We start from the raw sequence: 20,108 nt of genomic DNA, 5'->3' as shown, positions 1-20,108 counted from the left end.
CAATTTGAAAATCCTGAAACTTTCACCCCTAAAGGCTTTATATAGTGTTCTATAAAAACACATTTGCTTAAAAATTCCAGTTAGCATATTAGAAATAACAATATTTATAAGAAATATCTCCTTATCCTGACGTACAAGGGCAACTGTAATGTTCTTGATTTTAGTAAGGAAAGTGAGTTACACCTTTTTATAAAACAAGAGGAAATTCTAATGTCTTTCAGAGCAGAACTAATCATGTTAATTCCATTCAGAAAGTATATGCTTTAAATTACAGGTATGTTGAAAGAACCTATGAATTATGATTATTGCTGAGAGAATAATATGAAGCGGGTGAAAGGCAAAAGTGATAGATAGTCTAGCAAGAGATGGAGTCTCCATATATAGAAAAACAGATTGACAGAGAAAAATAAATTTTGTGACGGTTTTCACCCTCTCTCTTCATTCACTAGCATTTCTATGAAGTAAAGCATCAGTACTTTTGGGGTAGACAGATACATCAAAATCTGTCGGGAGAGTTGTTGCTTTGACTAGGCATTTCAAATTTCCTTTTCTATGATTGCTATATAGCATGAATTTATGAATACAATGCTACCAGTTTCTTCAAATGAAGTAAAAAGGTATGCCATTTCACTTTTCTCCTACATACATATTATAGAAAATTCCTTTTGTTCAAAATAAAAATTCATAGAGGAAAAAGGCAAACATCTTCATTTAGCTGAAATACTGAAATTGCATGTAATCTCTTAAGGTATGCTGTTTTATTTGTTTTCAAGCTTGGCATTTCCATTTGTTGCTTTTCAATATCAGTTTCATGACTCGATTCAATCAGCTGACATGTATCATTAATAATAATCAATAGTTTCAGTAGTTTACAGTTTTTACCATGTCATCTCTAAGTCTTTCACCAAAAGATCATTATCCAACCATCTGACTAAAAATCAAAGTTGGCTATAAATGTCGTTTCAATCCATAAAATGTAGTTTAAACCTCGGGCATGTGGGATTTATAGAAAACACATTAACTGACAGTAAAGAGGGAAACTGTCTCTGTTTTAAAATAATTTTGGAATCTTAGTTAATCTTATTATAGTTAAGAAGCCAATGTTAAGGTTTTCAGGAGTTCTATGGGAGTTTTATCTGGATTTTGAGAATAAATGTAGTTTATCACTTTGGGGTTTAGGCAGTAAAAAGCCCCTGCCCTATTCCCAAGCTCTCTCTTTTTCTACCTCAGGTACACTGAAAGTTATGTGTAATATGTGCCCTAGCTCAAAGACAGAGAAGAGTAGCCTGATTGACATTGGACTTTACGTGAGCAACAAATAAACTTTGGTTTGGTTAAGCCACTGGACAAATATGAATAAATACATTTTCTTGAGTAACATGGCATAAACTAAGACATTTTCTCAGCATAATTTTCAACTGTTTTTGAAAGAGATCAGAAACCTAAACATAAAACGTTTATTCTCCATTCTTCTGTAGTAAATATAGTTAGGACACATGGTGACTCTTCCTTTCAATGATTTAGAAACTTGCAGTTTCTCAGGATTAGAAATACAGATACATTTTTACTATATAATACAGCAGCTATAAATATAAATTGTATGGTAGAAAATAGATTTATTTTTGTATTTTTGCTCTTAAGTAGAATTATTCACTATTTTAAGAGATGTTACTAAATCTCTGACATTATTTTGTCATCGTTGGGTTATTCCTTATTTTTCAAAGTAATCTGCTAAAAATACACTTAAAGTTTATTATTTACCTACCATAGCTGATGAGTAAAATGTAAATCCATTTTTTTTTTTTTTTTTTTTTTTGTGATGGAGTCTCACTCTGTCACCCAGGCTGGAGTGCAGTGGTATAATCTCAGCTCACTGCAGCCTCTGCCTCCTGGAGTCAAGTGATTCTCCTGCCTCAGCCTCCCGAGTAGCTGGGTTTACAGGCGCAGGCCACCACACCCGGCTAATTTTTGTATTTTTAGTAGAGATGGGGTTTCACCAGGCTAGACAGGCTGGTCTTGAACTCCTAACCTCAGGTGATCCACCTGCCTTGGCCTCCCAAAGTGATGGGATTACAGGTGTGAGCCACTGTGCCCAGTCAGAAAACCCATGTATTTAATAAAATCCTGGAGTGGCTTTATCAGTATTTACAATATTTTACAATACAATTTTATTTATGAAATAGCCTAAGCCAAATATGTCACAGCAGTACATTGTCTAGCCATACATCTAAAAGTGAGCAAAAAACCCTCTAAATTTGCATTGCCCTTACATTCTATCACAAGCCATGGGAGATATCTATAAAGTCTGGTATTGTGCTAAACGAATTACCTCCAAACGATCAAACTAACTCAACATGCATTTTGGGGGAGAAAGTGGGGTCAAGGGAGGATGATAAAGCAAGAATGATAAATTTAGAAGCCATATGCCACTGTCACTTACTCTATGCACCAGAGCAGCAAAGTAGATCAACTATCATATCAAAAAAGAAAAACAGGAGAAGCAGAACAATAGGAGGAAGCAAGGAGAACTCCTGCTTCTTGTGACTTGATTCTGGAATTATTTTTCAAACTAGAATATACTATTGTGTTTTTCATAATAGTTTAAAAATATCAAAAAATGAAATTAGTCTAAAAAATCAATCATCTTATTATTATACTCTAAAGTGTATTTGAGCGACTAGTAAAGTTATTATATCAAGTCAGGAAAACCAACTATACATAACAAAGCTCTGTAATAGTTCAAGAAAATTATATCAGGTATTGAGAATAAACTTTAAGAGCCTCCTTGTACTATAGAATATGATTCTCACCAACACTCCATTTAAACAAAACTACCCCAAATTCTATTTTCACTGTTTATGCATATGGGACTTTATGGCAATAATTTTTGTTTCTAGGAAAAACAATTGTCTGAAAATTGTTTGATTATTAACTATGACAAATTTAGCCATCTCATTTTTATTTTCACAGATCATGTTAGGAAGAAAGCTACAAAATGCCAGATTAACATTTCAAAACATATTTGAAAGTAATGAAGGGAAACTGATTCAGTTAGCAATGCTAAATAAAACAGACAATTCATACAGATGCTTTCCCTGTAAAATATTAAATAAACCCTCAAAAATGTCAACTTTTAAAATTTAATAAACCAATCCCTAAGTTATTTCTCTGAGCAAAGTTTCTCCTTGACCAAAGCTTTGGTTTTATATGCAAATATTTCCCTGGTCAGAGCATGTACTTTTTCTAAGATGAGGGTGTTAAGTCGAATTATAAATGATATTTCCTTCTCTCTCTGCCTCTCTCCTCCTTGTCTAAAAGCTGAAATATATCAGGCTGTATAAAAGCAACTATTTTATTTTGTCCCTGGCTTGTCAGTTACAAGTACAAATGCTGAGATTTGTTCAATTGGATCCACAAGAGTGCTAAAGTGGAAATGCTTGACTTACTTGCCATTGTTTCATCAGCTCTTTTACTCCCTTGGAGTTTTCGAGGAGCCTTTCCTTATGGGTAGCATCCTGCAGGACATTGGCAGTTGTTTCAGCTTCTGTAAGCCAGGCAAGAAACTTTTCCAGGTCCAGGGGGAACTGTTGCAGTAATCTATGAGTTTCTTCCAAAGCAGCCTCTCGCTCACTCACCCTACAAAGGAACAGATAATCAGATGCAATTATAAAATATCAGAATGGTACACCTAGTGAACTCCATAAAAAGAGAAAGATGGAGGAACTAAATTGTAATATACCAACAATGGGGTGAGTTGTTGCTACAGCTCTTCCTTTAAGCAACAACTATAATATCGTGCAGTCTATTTACTTTCATTTTTATTCAACTTAAAGGCGTTTGCATGGGGGAAGGTATGCAAGAATGACAATTACAGATTTCTATAAACCCCTCTCCACAGAGGTTTCCTAAATATATATGTGAAATACATATCTACTTGAATATTTGAAAGTTCAAAGTATCTTTTTTTCAATTTTGTAGTTTTTGCTGGTCAATTTTGAAAGCTTATTTAAATATACTGCCAAAGTTGAGACTAACCTTTATAGTTAAAACTCTAAAATCCCTGTACCATGCTTGTCTTTGATGCCGCCCTGAGGCAGAAAACAAGGATTCGATATGCAAGGAGAAAAGTCAAGAAAATACAAACCTAGAGTCAAAAGGAAAAGACTAGAGAAAAAGATGAAAAGAAGGGAATTGGAGGGCAAAGGAGAAAAGACTAACAAGCAGAGAAATAACATTTCATAGAAATTACCATTTTGTGCAAACTATCATTTTGCATGACACCAGTTATAACTATTGTGTTTCATGATCATTTGATCATACAACTGAGAACATTTACCAAAATAAAAATGCTATGTGTAATGAAAAAGATTAGAGTCTTAAAAACCAGGCAGATTTGAGTTCAATTCCCAGTGTTCCTTACCAGTTACGTGATATGGCAAGTTACCTCTCTGATTCTCAGTTTCTCATCTGCAATGTCTATTGCTTTGACGAGAATTAAAATAGAAAATTCATGAAGCTGAGTGCCCCACACGTTATACAGTCATACATTACAGTGACTCAAAAGCATTACTTCCTTCTACCCACAATCCACTTCCCCATTCCTCTAATCTTTTAAAAGGATGAAACAAACTCTCTCATGACAAAAACCTTAACAATGTATTCATATTTTTGATCATATGTATATAAATTGCATGTATTGTGGATACATACATATATGCCCTCAGCAAACATCTACATAATAATAGCTTAGAAAGGAAAATTGCCTTAGGCAATAACAGTCCCCTTGAAAAAGATTCAGGTAAACTTTGTCTGCAATGAGGAAATTAGTACTCTATTTAAAAGTCTTATTTGCCTTCTATTACTATACAAACACTTTCTGGGATTAAACATAAGCTAAAAATGGATTTTAAAAAATTGAACACTTGAATATGATACACATTGCTTGTTAAGATGTGATTGTCAATAATTATGCAAAACTGCAATTTATTTCAGCAGCAACTTTATCATGGGATGTGCAAACCAGGCAATAAACAACTCCTGCCGAGCCAGCGGCGGCAAAGCCCCCGGAAGAGCTGTTTATTCATCATGGGTGAGGTTTTTGCTGAGCACACAGTCTTCCACAGTGGAGTTTCAGTGCTCATACTGGATAAAAATCTTCTGTCTGCATTAACTGGTGGAGGGTAGAATAGGTTTATGAGGATGCAGCTACTGGAAAAATGTAAGCATTGCACTAAGCTATTTATCAACTCCTAAATAAACTTTAATATTGCACAGCTGAAAGGCAGTGTAAGGTTCTGGTTGGGCAAATAAATTAAACCTCATGTAGTTCAGGGGCTAACGCGGACTGCTGGCTCCCTGCTTATCTAGTTTTCAGGCAAACTATCAACGCAAGGAGAGACATCAAATTAGTCATTTATTTTTTTATTTATTACGGTTTAAAAATTCAGAACGACTGCAACAACTCCAAGAATCTCAACGTTACAATTGGGCATGCACCTTACAGTTCGAACCAGGTGTAACTGCTGACAATTGACTGGGTCTGACCTACAAAAGTGGCAGTTTCATGCAGTTTGCATTAAGACTTACTCCATCTCCAGTGCAAAATTTGGAATAGAAATAAGCTGTCACATTCCAGAATATAAATGCAGGGTTAGACATTTGGCATGTTTCCTAATGTAGTCCAATTTCAAACAAAATTTAAAAATATGAAATTCTCCCGTGGCAGAGTGAAACTTAGAGAATTCAGTATTGTGCATTTTATCAGCATCAGCTTCATGATGAGCTGCACTTGATGCATCTTAGCTCCTCCATCCTTAAACTAGAAATGCCACTTACCCTCTGCTTCAAGAGAAAGTAACTAGTAAATAACTTTCCAAGAGTTATTTGCAAAATGCAATGCACATAAATCAGATGAAAGAGTTCTACGGAGACAATGAGATTTTCAGCCAAATCCTACCAGCAAGTTTGCTGCTTTGTAAATTAAGCCCTTAGGGAAGAACAGTAACTCTTTCAGGACAGTAAGGAACCATTTTCCTAAATGATACCCTTGTGGTCTGAAATATTGACAACATCAGGCTGAATATTTTCTAATTTGGAAAATAAGTTAAAAACTCAGTGGCATTAACAGCAGAAAATCTCCTCAAATGAGCTCCTGTACATGCCTCTTTAGTAATAGGTAAGACTGTTGTTTCCTGCTTGTGTTGGGGGTTTTAAGGCTACATTTCTCTCGGAATCCATGTGTGTACATTATACTCCTAAATTTTAATTGTGCCCGGTCTAGACTAGGATGAGTCAAGAATACTTAATTTCCATATCTGCACATTCAAAATGCTCTAAATGTATCATATAGTTTAAAATTTTTCTGAACCATATGGTTTTAAATAGCTTATATAAATAACATGTAAAAATAAGAATCATAAAGAAAATGAGATGTTTAGGAAAAAACTAAAGTTATTGAATTAGATTTTTTAATAATTTCTTTGTCCAGGTTATCAAACTATTATCAAACTATAGGCCCTGGAGAAAATTTGGCTAAATTTTAAAAGTAACAATGACCAGATATTAGAAGCTGTAATAATGCTATGCAAACAGAATCTACTGTATTGGTTAAGTACTTGTTTACATAACAAAGTTTTATAATCAGCTATTCCAACTTTATGGTGCACAAAAATAGCTGAAAATTTGATGGAGTAAGGAATAATGTGATTTCCAAAGGTTTTCATTCTATTCATAAGGGCACCCTGTACTGTTCTCAGTATGTAAATAAGGGCAGTGTGAAAGTGTTCTCAAAGTGTAGTCCTTGGACCAGCAGCGCCAGTCTTGTCTGAGAACTTATTTGAAATGCAAATTCCCAGAACTCAGCCTAGATCTATTAAATCAGAGACTCTGTAGGTAAAACCCAGCAACCTGTGTTTTAACAAGCCTTCCAACATATGCTAAAGTTTGAGAACCGCAGTTGCAGGGGACCAAATTTGAGAACTGCTGGTTTACTAGATGCTAAGCTTTGCTGCCCGGACTCCTTTTCAGAACTGAAATACTTCTGACCCTAGCTGCTGGTAGTGCTGCTGGCTGACGGTTCTCAGCTGTCATCCTTATTTGAGAACTGGCCTCAGCTAAAGAGGGGTGCCTAGCTCAAAGTTACCCACTATGTTCCCGAGGCTGGCTGCATTCAGTAACTGATGGGAGATTTGTGGGCTATAAAACCCTGTGTCCCTTTCTGCAATTCAGGACAATTCTGAATGGCTCACCTACCTCAGACTTCAGAGATCCTCCCGGGCAAGGCTAGGAAGGAGAGGGGGAGGGTTGATTGTGTTGTAGCTGTGACTATATAGTAGCCTAGCTTCTCCTTCTGCCCAATCCTGTTCCCATTCCTTTCCTCCCCTCACAGGTGTTAATCCTGAGAACACTCGCCAATAAAATTCCTTCATGCTAATCACTTTCTCTGAATCTTCTTTCTGGGGCAACTTGACCTCTTGAATTGTCACGCTGAACAAGGATTTAAAAAATATACTTGCCTAAGAAATGTATGTGATCTCCAAAGGGAACAAGATAGAGGATTCTCACATGCAGCAATTGTGCCTGAATTGCTACAGCACTGTTGGTTGCCCTTTAAGGAGACCTATAGACAATGCAGGTTTGCATTATCACCAGTTACAAGCAAGAATCTACTGAAGGGGCAGAGTGTTAGAGCTATAAAGCTTACTGCAACCCTACACCTGCCCAAGAAAGTGTTTATCCAGAGACAATTTCACAGGAAGGTAAAGAATCACAGAGGGCATGTTTTCAGCACATCCATTTTCTTTTTAAGACCTGATAATGAGGCAATCAGATAAGTATATTCTGATCTGTCATTAGAACCCTACCCTCGCCACACACACATACATCATGGCATTTCTGAATAAATCTCTAAGACTCCATAGAGTTGAATATCATCAATTTCTTATGGCTAACGTAATACATAAAAAGGACAAAGGAAGGGAAATTTGTTACTTTCAAAGATAAGCCTGAAGAGCTTAATTAAGGTATAGACACTATTCTACTATTAGATATGAGGATGAAAAATACTTTATCAGTGCATTATATTGTGGGATTATAATGGTGTCTACAAGAACAGAAAATCAAACACCGCATGTTCTCACTCATAGGTGGGAGTTGAACAATGAGAACATATGGACACAGGGAGAGGAGCATCACACACTAGGGTATGTTGTGGGGGGGGCCAAGGGAGGGGCCGCTGGTGGTGGGATGGTGGTCAATCAATCACTACTCACATTTTTTTTTTTTTTACACTACAACAGCAAAATTATTTTTATTCATCATTTGTATGACTGCAGGGTGGCAAGCAAGGGTGAAGTTAATGGGGGGAAGTGCATGGTGGGAAAAAAATGCCAGAGCCAAACCACAGATATTTGAACAATACCTGCTCCAAAAGCAAAACAACAAATAAAGGAGAGGCGAGGGGAGAGGGAGGGGATGGGATGGGAGGGGAGGAGAGAAGAGAGGGCACTCAAATAATTAATGCTACAGGTCTCAGACCTTTTAGAATCTTTAAAAGAAAAAAATTATTGCTGTTAACACGCACATATCATTTTTCTTTCTCCAGTTTTTTACATTAATATTCTCTACTTATTTGGAAAACAAACAAACAAAAAAAATGAAAAAAAACTAAAGTAACTCAACATCCCCTCCACTGCCGCTGGAGGTTGGGGAGGGATAACATGGGGAGAAATGCCAGATGTAGGTGACGTGGGGCGGGGGTGGATGAAGGCAGCAAACCACATTGCCATGTGTGTACCTATGCAACAATCCTGCATGATCTGCACATGTACCCCAGAACCTAAAGTACAATAAACAAACAAATAAATAAATAAAATTACAGAAATATATTATTTTTAGAAAAAGGCTCAATCCGATATGAAAGGTTATTTTGCCCAGGTTTTTTTTTAAGTATGATAAATCAGGAACATTCAAAGAACTCAGTCTTCTGCTAAATAACACTCTCACTATGCCCCGGTGCCCTGGCATTGTTGTAGACCAACCAAATAAAATATTCCGAATCTTTCCTTCCTAGTTTATTTGCATTTCCTATGATATTTTAGGAGAAGGATTAAAGGATCATTATCGTGTTCCTTTATTTTATTTTTTTGGTGGGATATAGGTCAGGGTGACCTTAGCAGCAGCTAGATGTAAGATCAAAATGATTCTTGCACTACCAATCACTACTCACAGAACCAGAGTTAATCTGAAGTTCAAATTCCTATAACCATACCAGCTCCTACTAGGTTGCTAGTAAATTGCATTTTGATTTTTTTTTTTTTTTGCATTTTATTTCTTTTAAGTTCTGGGGTACATGTGCAGGATGTGCAGATTTGTTACATAGGTAAACGTGTACCATGGTGGTTTGCTACACCTACCAACACAACACCTGGGTATTAAGCCCAGCATGCACTAGTTCTTTTCCCTAATGCTTTCCATCCCCCGCCCTTCCTTGACAGGCCCCAGTGAATGTTGTTCCCCACCCTGTGTCCATGTGTTCCTGTTGTTCAACTCCCACTTAGAACTGGGAACATGGGGTGTTTGGTTTTCTGTTACTGCAAAATGTAATTCATAACATAAACACAAAAACCACATGATTATCTCAATAGATGCAGAAGAAACCGTCAATAAAATTCAACATCCCTTCATGTTAAAAATGCTCAATAAACTAGGTATTGAAGGAACATACTTCAAAATAATAAAAGCCATTTATGACAAACGCACAGCCAATATCATACTGAATAGGCCAAAACTGGAAGTATTCTCCTTGAAAACTGGCACAAGACAAGGATGCCTGTCTCACCACTCTTATTCAACATAGTATTGGAAGTTCTGGCCAGGGAAATCAGGCGAGAGAAAGAAATAAAGGATATTCAAATAGGAAGAGAGGAAGCAACCATTATTCTTTAATGGGGAAAATTTAGAAGCATTCCTAGTGTGGCTTTGGGAAACAGGGCTCATAGTTTTCATTCAGTGATCAAATGGGTTGGCAGCTTAAGAAGGATTGAGAGCACATCTCTGAGGATACCTTGTCACCATAATTGAAGATGCTGATGTAAGTTGTCCTTTTCCTTCCCCACCCCTTCCCATCCCTGGGTCATAGGAGTCTTTGCAATCATCAGGTCCAATGCTGCCTTTCCATTCCTCATTCCTTAATGTTAATCATCTTCTCTTGAAGTTTTCTAAAACTCCTTTGTCAAGTCAGTCATTTCTGCTAGAAACAATGACAGCTATTTTACCCTTTGCATGTTTGTAAGACATCTTACAAAGTAGTAGGTAGAGGAGAGACTCATTAAATAGACATTATGGAAATAGTAAGAGCCCCACTATGTATTAAGCATTCATCATCAGTACAGAGAAAATATTAAATGCATTTCCCTTTAAAACAAGGATGACCACTATCAACGTTACTCTTTAACTCTGCATTGGAGGTCCTAGCTAGTGGAATCAGACAAGAAAAATAAGTGCATACATTTTGAAAGGTACCAAATAAAACTGTAATTATTTGAAGATAATATGGTTGCCACAAAGAAAACCCAAAAGAACAACCAAATAATTAGAAACAACTGAGGCTAAAATGCCAGGCTAAAATGCCACAGACTACCAATGTTCTTACCAGAATTTCATCAGTTTTTCTTAAAAGCAAACAAACAAAAACCCTTCACCTTTGCTGTGTGCTTTTGGTTAACTTCCAGGTTCTTCAGTGGCTTTTGTCAGTTTTGTCCAATTTTATCATTGTTTCACCATTTCAGAAGTCTTGCTTCTATCTCATTCTTTCATTGCACCAGCGAATCGAGTATTTATTCTAGAAATTTATTAGTTATTTACTATCTAACAATCTATATGTTTCAAGGACAATAAATGTATCATAAGAATGAAGTCCATCTTGCAACAGCGTATGTATCTTAAAGGTAGAGAGCGCTTCTCACGCATTTTGATTTTAAAACATAACTTTATATTGTATTTGTGAGAAGAAGCTAGAATTTTGTCAACTATGGATATACAGCACTTTGTAGAAATCTCTAGCAATTCTATCAGTAATTTAATATCTAGCAATTCTATTAGTAATGTGCTCTAATGAGAAGCACGAATCTAAGCAAAATCTGTCAACATTGCCTGAACTAGTAGTCCATTCCTAGCAACAACTTTGTGGTTTTTATCCACCATTGGGCAATATCTACCTAGGAATATGACTGGAGAAGGGTTGTAGCAGTAGGAGAATGTTTCTCTTTTCTCCTCTGTTATGAAACTGTAAAGTAAGGAAAATATGACATCATTTTATTTTAACTTCTTATTCTTGCTTTTCATCCACAGCACGAGGAATGACAGATCTAATATACAGCATGGAAGATATTTTTTAAAGCTAACATCCATGTAAGTCTTTATATAGTTTCAAACCTACTCAGATTTATTCTATCATCACTTCACAAGATATTTTCCATTTTTCTACCTTTCTTCTTTTTCTTTGTATTCTCAGCTGGATATTTCATTTTCTGCCAATGGCGTTAAACTTGATATAGATTATCTTTAATTTTGAACCTCATTCTTATTTCCACATGCCTACCAACATCTAGTTCAATAATTCATCTATACATCTATTCCATATCTATTGTGTACCAGGATCTGTGCCTGATGCTGGTGACAGAAAATTCAATAATACATAGACTTTGACATTTAACATATTCAAGTCTAGCAAAGGAGACAGATATGTAAACATTTAACCAGAATTACAATGTGACTAAGGCTGTAAACCATCTGGAGTCCTTACCAGTAGCTCAAATGTAACATGGATCAATCTGCATTCATAGACTTCTATCTCTATTTGCAAAATAAGTGATAAATGTATCTTAAACAATTTTTACTCTTTCTATCAAAATAGGTGGAGATCATCTAGCAAGGCATTATCTCAAAATAGAGTGACGGGTGCTCAATAAAAGTTTGCCTAACTAACTTTCATAAAGATAAAAGCCTTTTAAATATACAGTACAGGTTTTTGCTGATTTCATTTTAGGGTTGGAGAGATTGATTCTGAGAGAATTATAATGATGTTCTCAAGGTTGTATACAAGTTAAGTGGCAGAGCTGGGGTTATAGCCCAAGTCTTGCATTCTAGAAAAGAAGGTTTTGTAACTCTGAAGATAGATATTAGAATCCACTCCTTTATGACACATTCATTGTACTAAAAGAAAGAAAGGTGCAAGAAAGATTATGTCACTGAATCCTGGTATTCATTTTAGAGCACAAATTTAATTTTCTATTACTACCATAGGCAGGGTTGTTGAAAGACATAAATACCTACACATAAGCAAACACAAACATACAAAGATATTCTCCTACCCCCACTATTGCAGAAAGGATCTAGCTGGTCTTTGCTTTAAAATAAAAATCCATTTTTAATGCAAATTTGCTGGTTTGCTGTTCACCAACATATGAATTAACGAGGTTTTCATCCCCTCTCTCCTGAGGTCTGGTACTAAATTACTCAAACTCTCCAGAGTTAATTGGAAACCACGACCTAAATGTTCCCAATGTATTGCTGATTAGTTTTCAGAGAACACATTCCCATCTTTTGTCACCCCAGACACCACAGGATAACTTTTTAACATGTGCAGTAGCAAGACACTGGCATGAGAAACAGATTAATCCTCCAAAGATAAACCATAGTTCTGAAGCTATCTGTGTAAACTTCCTTCAATGATACAGACATTTTATTTTTTTTAATATACATGTCACCTAGACTTTAGATAATAAGAGAGTATAGGCATTATCAATCATGTAGAGAATTTTGAGAGACACATTTTATCTCTTTTTTTAACCTTATGAATGATTTTAAAATAGACATTTGCAAATTTATCATTAGAGAAACAACCATAATTATATACTATCCTTAAAACCATTAGTACTTTCCTGAAAAGACCTGCATTATGAGATAGCAGCAGAAAATGTGTTTTCTACTTTACTTTGCATTGCTCGTTTCCTTTGATTTGTATTTCAACTCATAAATCACTGAGAAAAATTAGTTGATAAAGAAATGTACACAATGTTATGAACATATGAAATACATATCTCTATACACACATTTTTTTCTTGAATTTTTAAAGAGAGTAATACTCCTTAAGATCTGTATTTTATGTTTTTCTGCTCTTACAATACCAAAAGGTACTATTTGGAGAGGTTGAAATATAATGCAGGGAGTAATGAATTACATTTGGTTTGGTTAATACACAGAGGACTCAAAATATTATTTTGGGCATTTATACAACTGTAAAGGATCTTAAGGGAAAAAAATGGAGTTAACACTACTTCCCAGATAATTACAAACTTAAATTTGAGTTGGCCTATATAGTTGCACACAATTTCTATTCTAAATAAATTGTCAGTGATTTGTAAATGTGAATTTTTAAGTTGATTTTGGTTACTTGTAGTGATAATCTCTTTAAAGATATATTTCCTATTGTTGATAGACCAAGTAGCTTCTCTTCTCTTCTAAAAGGATATGTTTAAAATAGTATAAAAACCAATTTAAAAGATGAACCTAAGATCATCTCTTAAAAACATGATAAGACTGTGAAGTTAAGCAAATATGTATATATATATATATATATCTTTATCCACAATAACTTAGAGAAAAATAGGACTGTAGCTTGTTAGATGTTGATACATAATATTCAGAAGACAGCCAAGCAGGTAGGTTCAATTTTCTAATGTCAAAAGGCAAACACACAACAGATTTACTTTAAAAGGAAAGAAGTAGCTAAAAACATGTGAGCACATGAAATGAACTTATAGCAGAGTTCTGTCAGTGGAATTTGAAAATATGAACGATTTCATAACTCCAGATCTAAATTCTGGATCATGATATTGAAATATTTGTGACTTTTATTACCTAGTCTTTTACTCAGTAGTCTCTCGTGGTTAATAACAGACTTTTGAAAGAGGCCTTTTATCAAAGGACATGAACAGACACTTTTTAAAAGAAGACATACATGCGGCCAACAAGCATATGAAAAAAAAGCTCAACATCACTGATCACTGGAGAAATGCAAATCAAAACCATAAGAACATACCACCACATACCAGTCAGAATGGCTGTTATTAAAAGGTCAAAAATAGCAGGTTCTGGAGAGGTTGGGGAGTAAAAGAATGCTTATAAACTGCTGGTTATAGTATATGTTATTTCAATCATTGTGAATACCAGTGTGGAGATTCCTCAGAGATAATGGATGGAGCTGGAGGCCATTGTCCTTAGTAAACTAATGTGAAACAGAAAACCAAATATTGCAGGTTCTCACTTATTAGCGGAAGTTAAATGATGAGAGCATGTGGGTACATAGAGAAGAACAACAGACATGGAAGCCTACTGGAGTGGGGAGGGTGGAAGGAGGGATAGGATGAAGAAAAATAACTAATGTGTACTATACTTAGCACCTGGGTAACAAAATAATCGGTACAAAAAACCTCCATGACACGAGTTTACCTATATAACAAACCTGCACAGGTACTCCTGAATTTTAAAGAAAAGAAAAAGTCCTTTTAGATTCAACATTTATTGTTATAGCATTTTACACTAAAATAATATTCTGCAGTTTTCAAGCTCCTTTGACAGGATCCACAGATACCATTTCCTTTCATATTTTAAATAGCTTGATGAGGCTAATGAGGCAGGTTGTAATGATCATGAACAGTTTATAGATGAGAAACTTGACTTTCAGGGAGGCTGGCTGAGTTGCCAAAATAAATGACAAATCTTGAAACAATCTAGTCCACTGTACTATAAGACATTACCTCTTAAGGTAGACTCACCAATCTCCCTGTGAAATAAATATGATGGATATTAATATGTTACTATTCTCAAAAGCCACTTGTTTTCTGTGATTATTATATGAATTATGATTATGGGGTATGTGTGTATATATGTGTGAAAAGAAAAAAATTATTATTCCTTTGCTTATCATCTTCACTTTTCATCTATGAGCTATATTACAAGAAATACTGAACTTTGAATTCGAGGTAAGCTTTAGGACTTAATTGAGAAAGAAGGTATTACAGGCATTAATCAAATATTTTAATTCTTATGAAATTATACAAAATTATAGTATATCCATTTTTGGCCTTCCCTAATGATAAGTTAACAAATGTTTGTTAATGATACAGAGATTATCTGGATGTCTATGTATTTTGGGAAATGTTTTACATAAAATTTCTAACATGGAAATAAAATACTTCATACATTGCTTTACTACACATTTTACAGTAAAATAAATACATTTTAGTAAGACCAATTGAGTAATGAATTAATTTCTCAAAGTGACTTAGTTTAAGTAGATTCTAAAAGAATGGCCCTTCTAATTGTAAACCTATTTTAATGGCTCAGATATGATTTACATGACAAGGTGTGAGATTACAAATAGCTCAAGCTAATTAAAACTTATCAAAATAAAGATTTAAAGTTTCTTGCTTTCATACTTTTAATTACCAGGGTTAAAAATTGCATCTAAAAGACTTAGATACTTTGAAATGTATTGATGGCCTTTTATAAGATCAATTAAAATTTATAAAGAACAGTCATAAATTTAGGATTTTTTTTTTTTCGATTAGAACGTCAACATGAAAGGAATGAATCTGAGGGCTGCATCTGGTTTTAAGAATCCTCTGACTTATGAATATACCACTTACTATAGTCTCGATATTCATGATCATCATCATCATCATTGATAATCCCCAACTTATTATAAATTATTTGAGGGCAAAGATTCACACCACAGTTACTGGCAATTTAATAGATACTCAATAAATTTAATTAAAATCAACAAACCTACTATCAATAAGGTATATAACTTCTAAAAAATAAGGCCAGAGTCCTTTGTTCTTAAAAAAATGTAAAATTCTTTCTTGATGTGAATTTATTGAATAATATATTTATATAAATTTTAAAGTTTAAACATTGCTTTCACATAAATTATTTTAATTGAACCTTATAATAATTTGCAAATATCATCTTTGTTATAAAAAAGCTATTATTCAGTTATAACCAAGATGGTTAAAAATGAGAATGAGCAATTCTGTGACCAAAATTGTGTTCTGCTTTGTAAATGTGCAGATATTCAATCTTTGGAGTTTGTTTCTTTCATCAAATTTTATATTAGCCATGAAATTACTGGGCAACACATCGTATTTAGCTGTCGATGACTGAGTTTCTGTTACTCTTCCACGAAGTTAATTTTTTTTTTTTTGAATTTTCAAAATGGGCTTCTGTAAAGAATGTCGTTTCAATATTTTTTAAGGTGTATTAAATACACAGAGGGCATATAAATAATAACTTCTGTCAAAATTAACCCATTATTTTGGCAAATGTTCAGGTTGCCTATAAGTTTGATCTTGGTCTTCAGACATGAAGTACCAAAAGTGCCTTAAAACTCATCCTGTTCAGACACCCATTTGGCTTCTGTCACCTAACATACTCCTGCCCTCCCTGCTTTTTATCACCCATAAGTTTGACGGGCAGCCTGTCTGTAGTTCTACACATGTTCTGTCAAAAACATCCAGTGTGTCAGGGTTGAGAACAGAAGCTTGTGACAACACCAGAGATCTTCCATCACCACTTGACACTGGTCTGTTAATTGAGCTCCTTTGTGTAAAATCATAAAATGGCTTCTAAGCCATCCAATTTACCTTGCATCTAGCCGGTATTTCTCCAACTTACTCACAAGAATATAATGAAGGACCTTGTCAAATGCCCAGATGAAATGCAAATAGACTACTGTATTTTGCTTACCTACTTGTCTAAACATATTTCAATGTAAAACATTATTTTTGTCTCAATAATTTAGACCACATAGATTTATCTCTGTATGCATATTATCTGTGTTGTTTTACTAAATTAGCTAGTTAATCTCTTCAATAAATCGGTCTGTGCTTCTCTTAAGGCCTTCATGTAAGTTCCACTAAGCACTTTAAATGTCTTGGACAGCTGCAGTAATATCTCACAATTTTTACATAAAATTTAACTGCATTTGTCAACAACTGGTTAGAGGGCAACTGATATGGCTATGTGGGGAGAAGGATAATAGACAAGTGTTATCACATCCTTTTAAATTTTTTGAATATTAGAAATCAAAGGGGTTTTTAATTAAAGATATTTAAAAGGATAATAAGGGAGCCAGGCATGGTGGCATGTCCCTGTAATCTCAGCTACTAGGGAGGCTTAGGCAGGAGGATCTCTTGAGGCCAGGAGTTCAAGAGCAGACTGGGCAGCATAGTGAGACCCTCATTAAAAAAAACACACACACTTAAAAAAATCAGTAACAAGGGAAAATTACGAAAAACTTTATGCCAATAAATTTAGTAACTCAGATGAAATGCATACATGCTGTATCAGCCTGTTTTCACTCTGCAATAAAGAACTACCTGAGACTGAGTAATTCATGAAGAAAAGTGCTTAGGGTAGGTGGGGTGGCTCATGCCTGCAATCCTTGAACTTTGAGAGGCTGAGGCGGGTGGATCACCTGAGGTCAGGAGTTCGAGATATCACCACGCTTTTATAAAGACTATGCCATTCAAGCGATAAAAAGAGATTATAATTGCAGTGACAATCACAGAATTTTAAAAGATTGGGCTAGACAATCTGGCAGGTCTTAAATGGTAATTTCATTTAGTCTTGTAAAAATGACAACTATATCACCCACAAATAGGTTAGGCTTATCAAGAACATTGCCATTTCATTAATTCACAAATCAGTTTTTGTCTGTAAAAACATTTAACCAAATTATACAGGCCACAAAAAAAGAGGCATTCTGGAAACTGAAGGAGGACAGTTGACTATCACAGTGATTGACGAGTGTTACTATAATAGCATTCTATAGAGACGGCATGAAGACGGTAGACTTATTGTACAACAAAGAACTATCCTAAGTCTGACAGCATTTTGGAATATTCCACTGGACATGCATATATGTGGAAACTCTGTTTATAAACACCAAAACCTGGAACTTAACTCAATTTTACATATAAACATAAGACATTTTCCTCAAGGTTTTAAGACATTGAATTTGTCAGACATGCAACTAACTACCACAACAATCCAAGAAAAAATTTATTTCGCGGTATTAGAAATTTTGCCAAGAGTCCTTCAGCATTTTGGAAAGTTATGCTATGAATGACCAATGCTTCTCATGGTAATTGAGTCTCCATACAACACAATGGTGTCATTCTGCATTTGCTGATACTGCATTCATAGTCTCATGATCTAAAAGCTTCACTTGTGTTCCAGTGTGATCCTGCCTGAATAACTGCATACTAAAACACGTATTATTTTATTATAAATGACTCTTATTTCTCTTTAAAATTAGAGTCAGGGCATTGTTTAAACTATTGCATGTGTAAGTAGGGCAGATTATCTACGTATTTTGGCCTATACTAGTAAAGAAGGTGTTACAAAGTATACAGAGCCACAGGGGAATTTCAAGATAAAGTATATGATACTGAGAATTAATAGAATGTTTCAGGAGAAAATGAGGATGTGTTCCCACCTGTGCATCCAATCTCTGATCCTTACAGCTCCATAGAGAATGAAATAGCATTTTAAAAATTGCTCTCTTCTACAACCAGCTGTGACTATCGGTGAACCGGAAGCCTACTTCATATACGAACCTGAATTAAAAACAGCCAGCCTTTTAGTCAGTTCAGAGCCCACATTCTTGATTGCATTTGACACAATAATCATCATCATATCTTAAGACTCAAATCAGCCTGACAGTGCTCAACTCAGGGCTGCTTCTCCCAATTAGCTGAAAATTGCAGCCCAGCTCATCTCCTAGGGAATAAGTTTACATTTACAATTTTGCTGTGGCGAAAAGGCAACAAACATGCTGGAAGGAGCAAATCAGCTTTTTAACTTTTACACTAACTATTTTAAGTTTACCTAAGTCTGGTAAACCTGTTTTGACAAGAATGACAACAAGGAAGCTTTTTTGTTACGTTTTTTTAAAACTGCACAAAGTTTAAGATAACTGGAGTTCGGACCAGAAAGGGAAAATAAATACACAATGTGAATATTTTTACAAGTTGTCAAATAAAAGCTTTCAGAATGAACAACCTTTCTTTGGTAAAAGGTACATAAAAGCAATTTGCAATTAATAGATAGGTAAATATAATTTGAAAACAAAAAGTGAACAAATGTCAAGGTCCTAGGAAAGAATTTCAAATAATATGCTAACATGATAACTCCATGTCAATGTGACATAAGTGTTATTCTGTGTATCTGGTTCAAAATTATTTCTCTCCTATATGTCTGGGGGGTGGGAAAACCAAGGACATTTTTGTGCATTTTATTTCCTCTATTATTACACCTTTCTATGCAGATCAAGGCAGTTTGCACACACTATGGAAAAAAAGGAAAGTGACAAAGTAACCATATTTCATGGTGACTGTGTTGAAGATTTGCTCAGATAGCAATGTCCTTAAGTGCCATCTTCTAAGCAGATGACAGTGCAGACATGGAAGAGAAATATACAGATGGGAAAACAAAAAAGTGGGAAAATACTGAGGAACAGGAGACTGGGAAAGTAAGACAATTCTATAGTGCACTAAGATAGAAGACAGGTTGTAACCACTGGGGATAGGTAACTATGTGAGCAGGAACAGGTATGGAAGCTGACAGGGTCCAAGAGCTCATGGGAAGCAAATGCTAACATTAATCGAGAAATACCATTGAGGCTGCAGTGGAGATAAAAAAGGAATAAGGAGGGAGGCAAAGGTGAGGACAGGAGCACTGGGGAAATGACAGAAAAAACAAATCAGAGAAAAGTGAGTAAGGGCAACATCTCTCTTAGCCTTGTTATTCCCAAACATCCCTATTCACCCAAAGCTTAATATTTCCTACCAGACACCATATTATAAATACCCTTAACTAATTCATACCCCTAAAGAAGAAATATTTATTTTTCTTACAGTACAGTAACATACATTTGGGAATTAGAATGGATTATTAAAGTCTGGTTTCTGATCAAAGTTTTAATCATTTTGCAGGAAGAAGACAGGCCCCTTACAACATATGAAGAGTCATCTATTATATAT

At 35.0% G+C, this 20,108-nt stretch overlaps 1 protein-coding gene across 9 annotated transcripts in view; it reads right to left on the bottom strand.

The window, feature by feature from the left end:
* DMD (dystrophin) overlaps positions 1 to 20,108 on the bottom strand; it is a 2,133,401-nt gene that overhangs the window by 534,588 nt on the left and 1,578,705 nt on the right. For all 9 annotated transcript variants that reach the window (XM_017548497.2, XM_037745683.1, XM_037745686.1 and 6 more), the window contains one exon: positions 3,447 to 3,636. In XM_017548497.2, coding sequence (XP_017403986.1) covers positions 3,447 to 3,636 — 190 coding nt within the window. The remainder of the gene's footprint in view (positions 1 to 3,446; positions 3,637 to 20,108) is intronic.

This window comes from Cebus imitator, unplaced genomic scaffold, assembly GCF_001604975.1.
Source record: "Cebus imitator isolate Cc_AM_T3 unplaced genomic scaffold, Cebus_imitator-1.0 Scaffold208, whole genome shotgun sequence".
Classification (NCBI taxonomy): Eukaryota; Metazoa; Chordata; class Mammalia; order Primates; family Cebidae; genus Cebus; species Cebus imitator.
The sequence above is the reverse complement of the archived record's forward strand: the minus strand, read 5'-3'. Positions and strand labels throughout refer to the sequence as shown.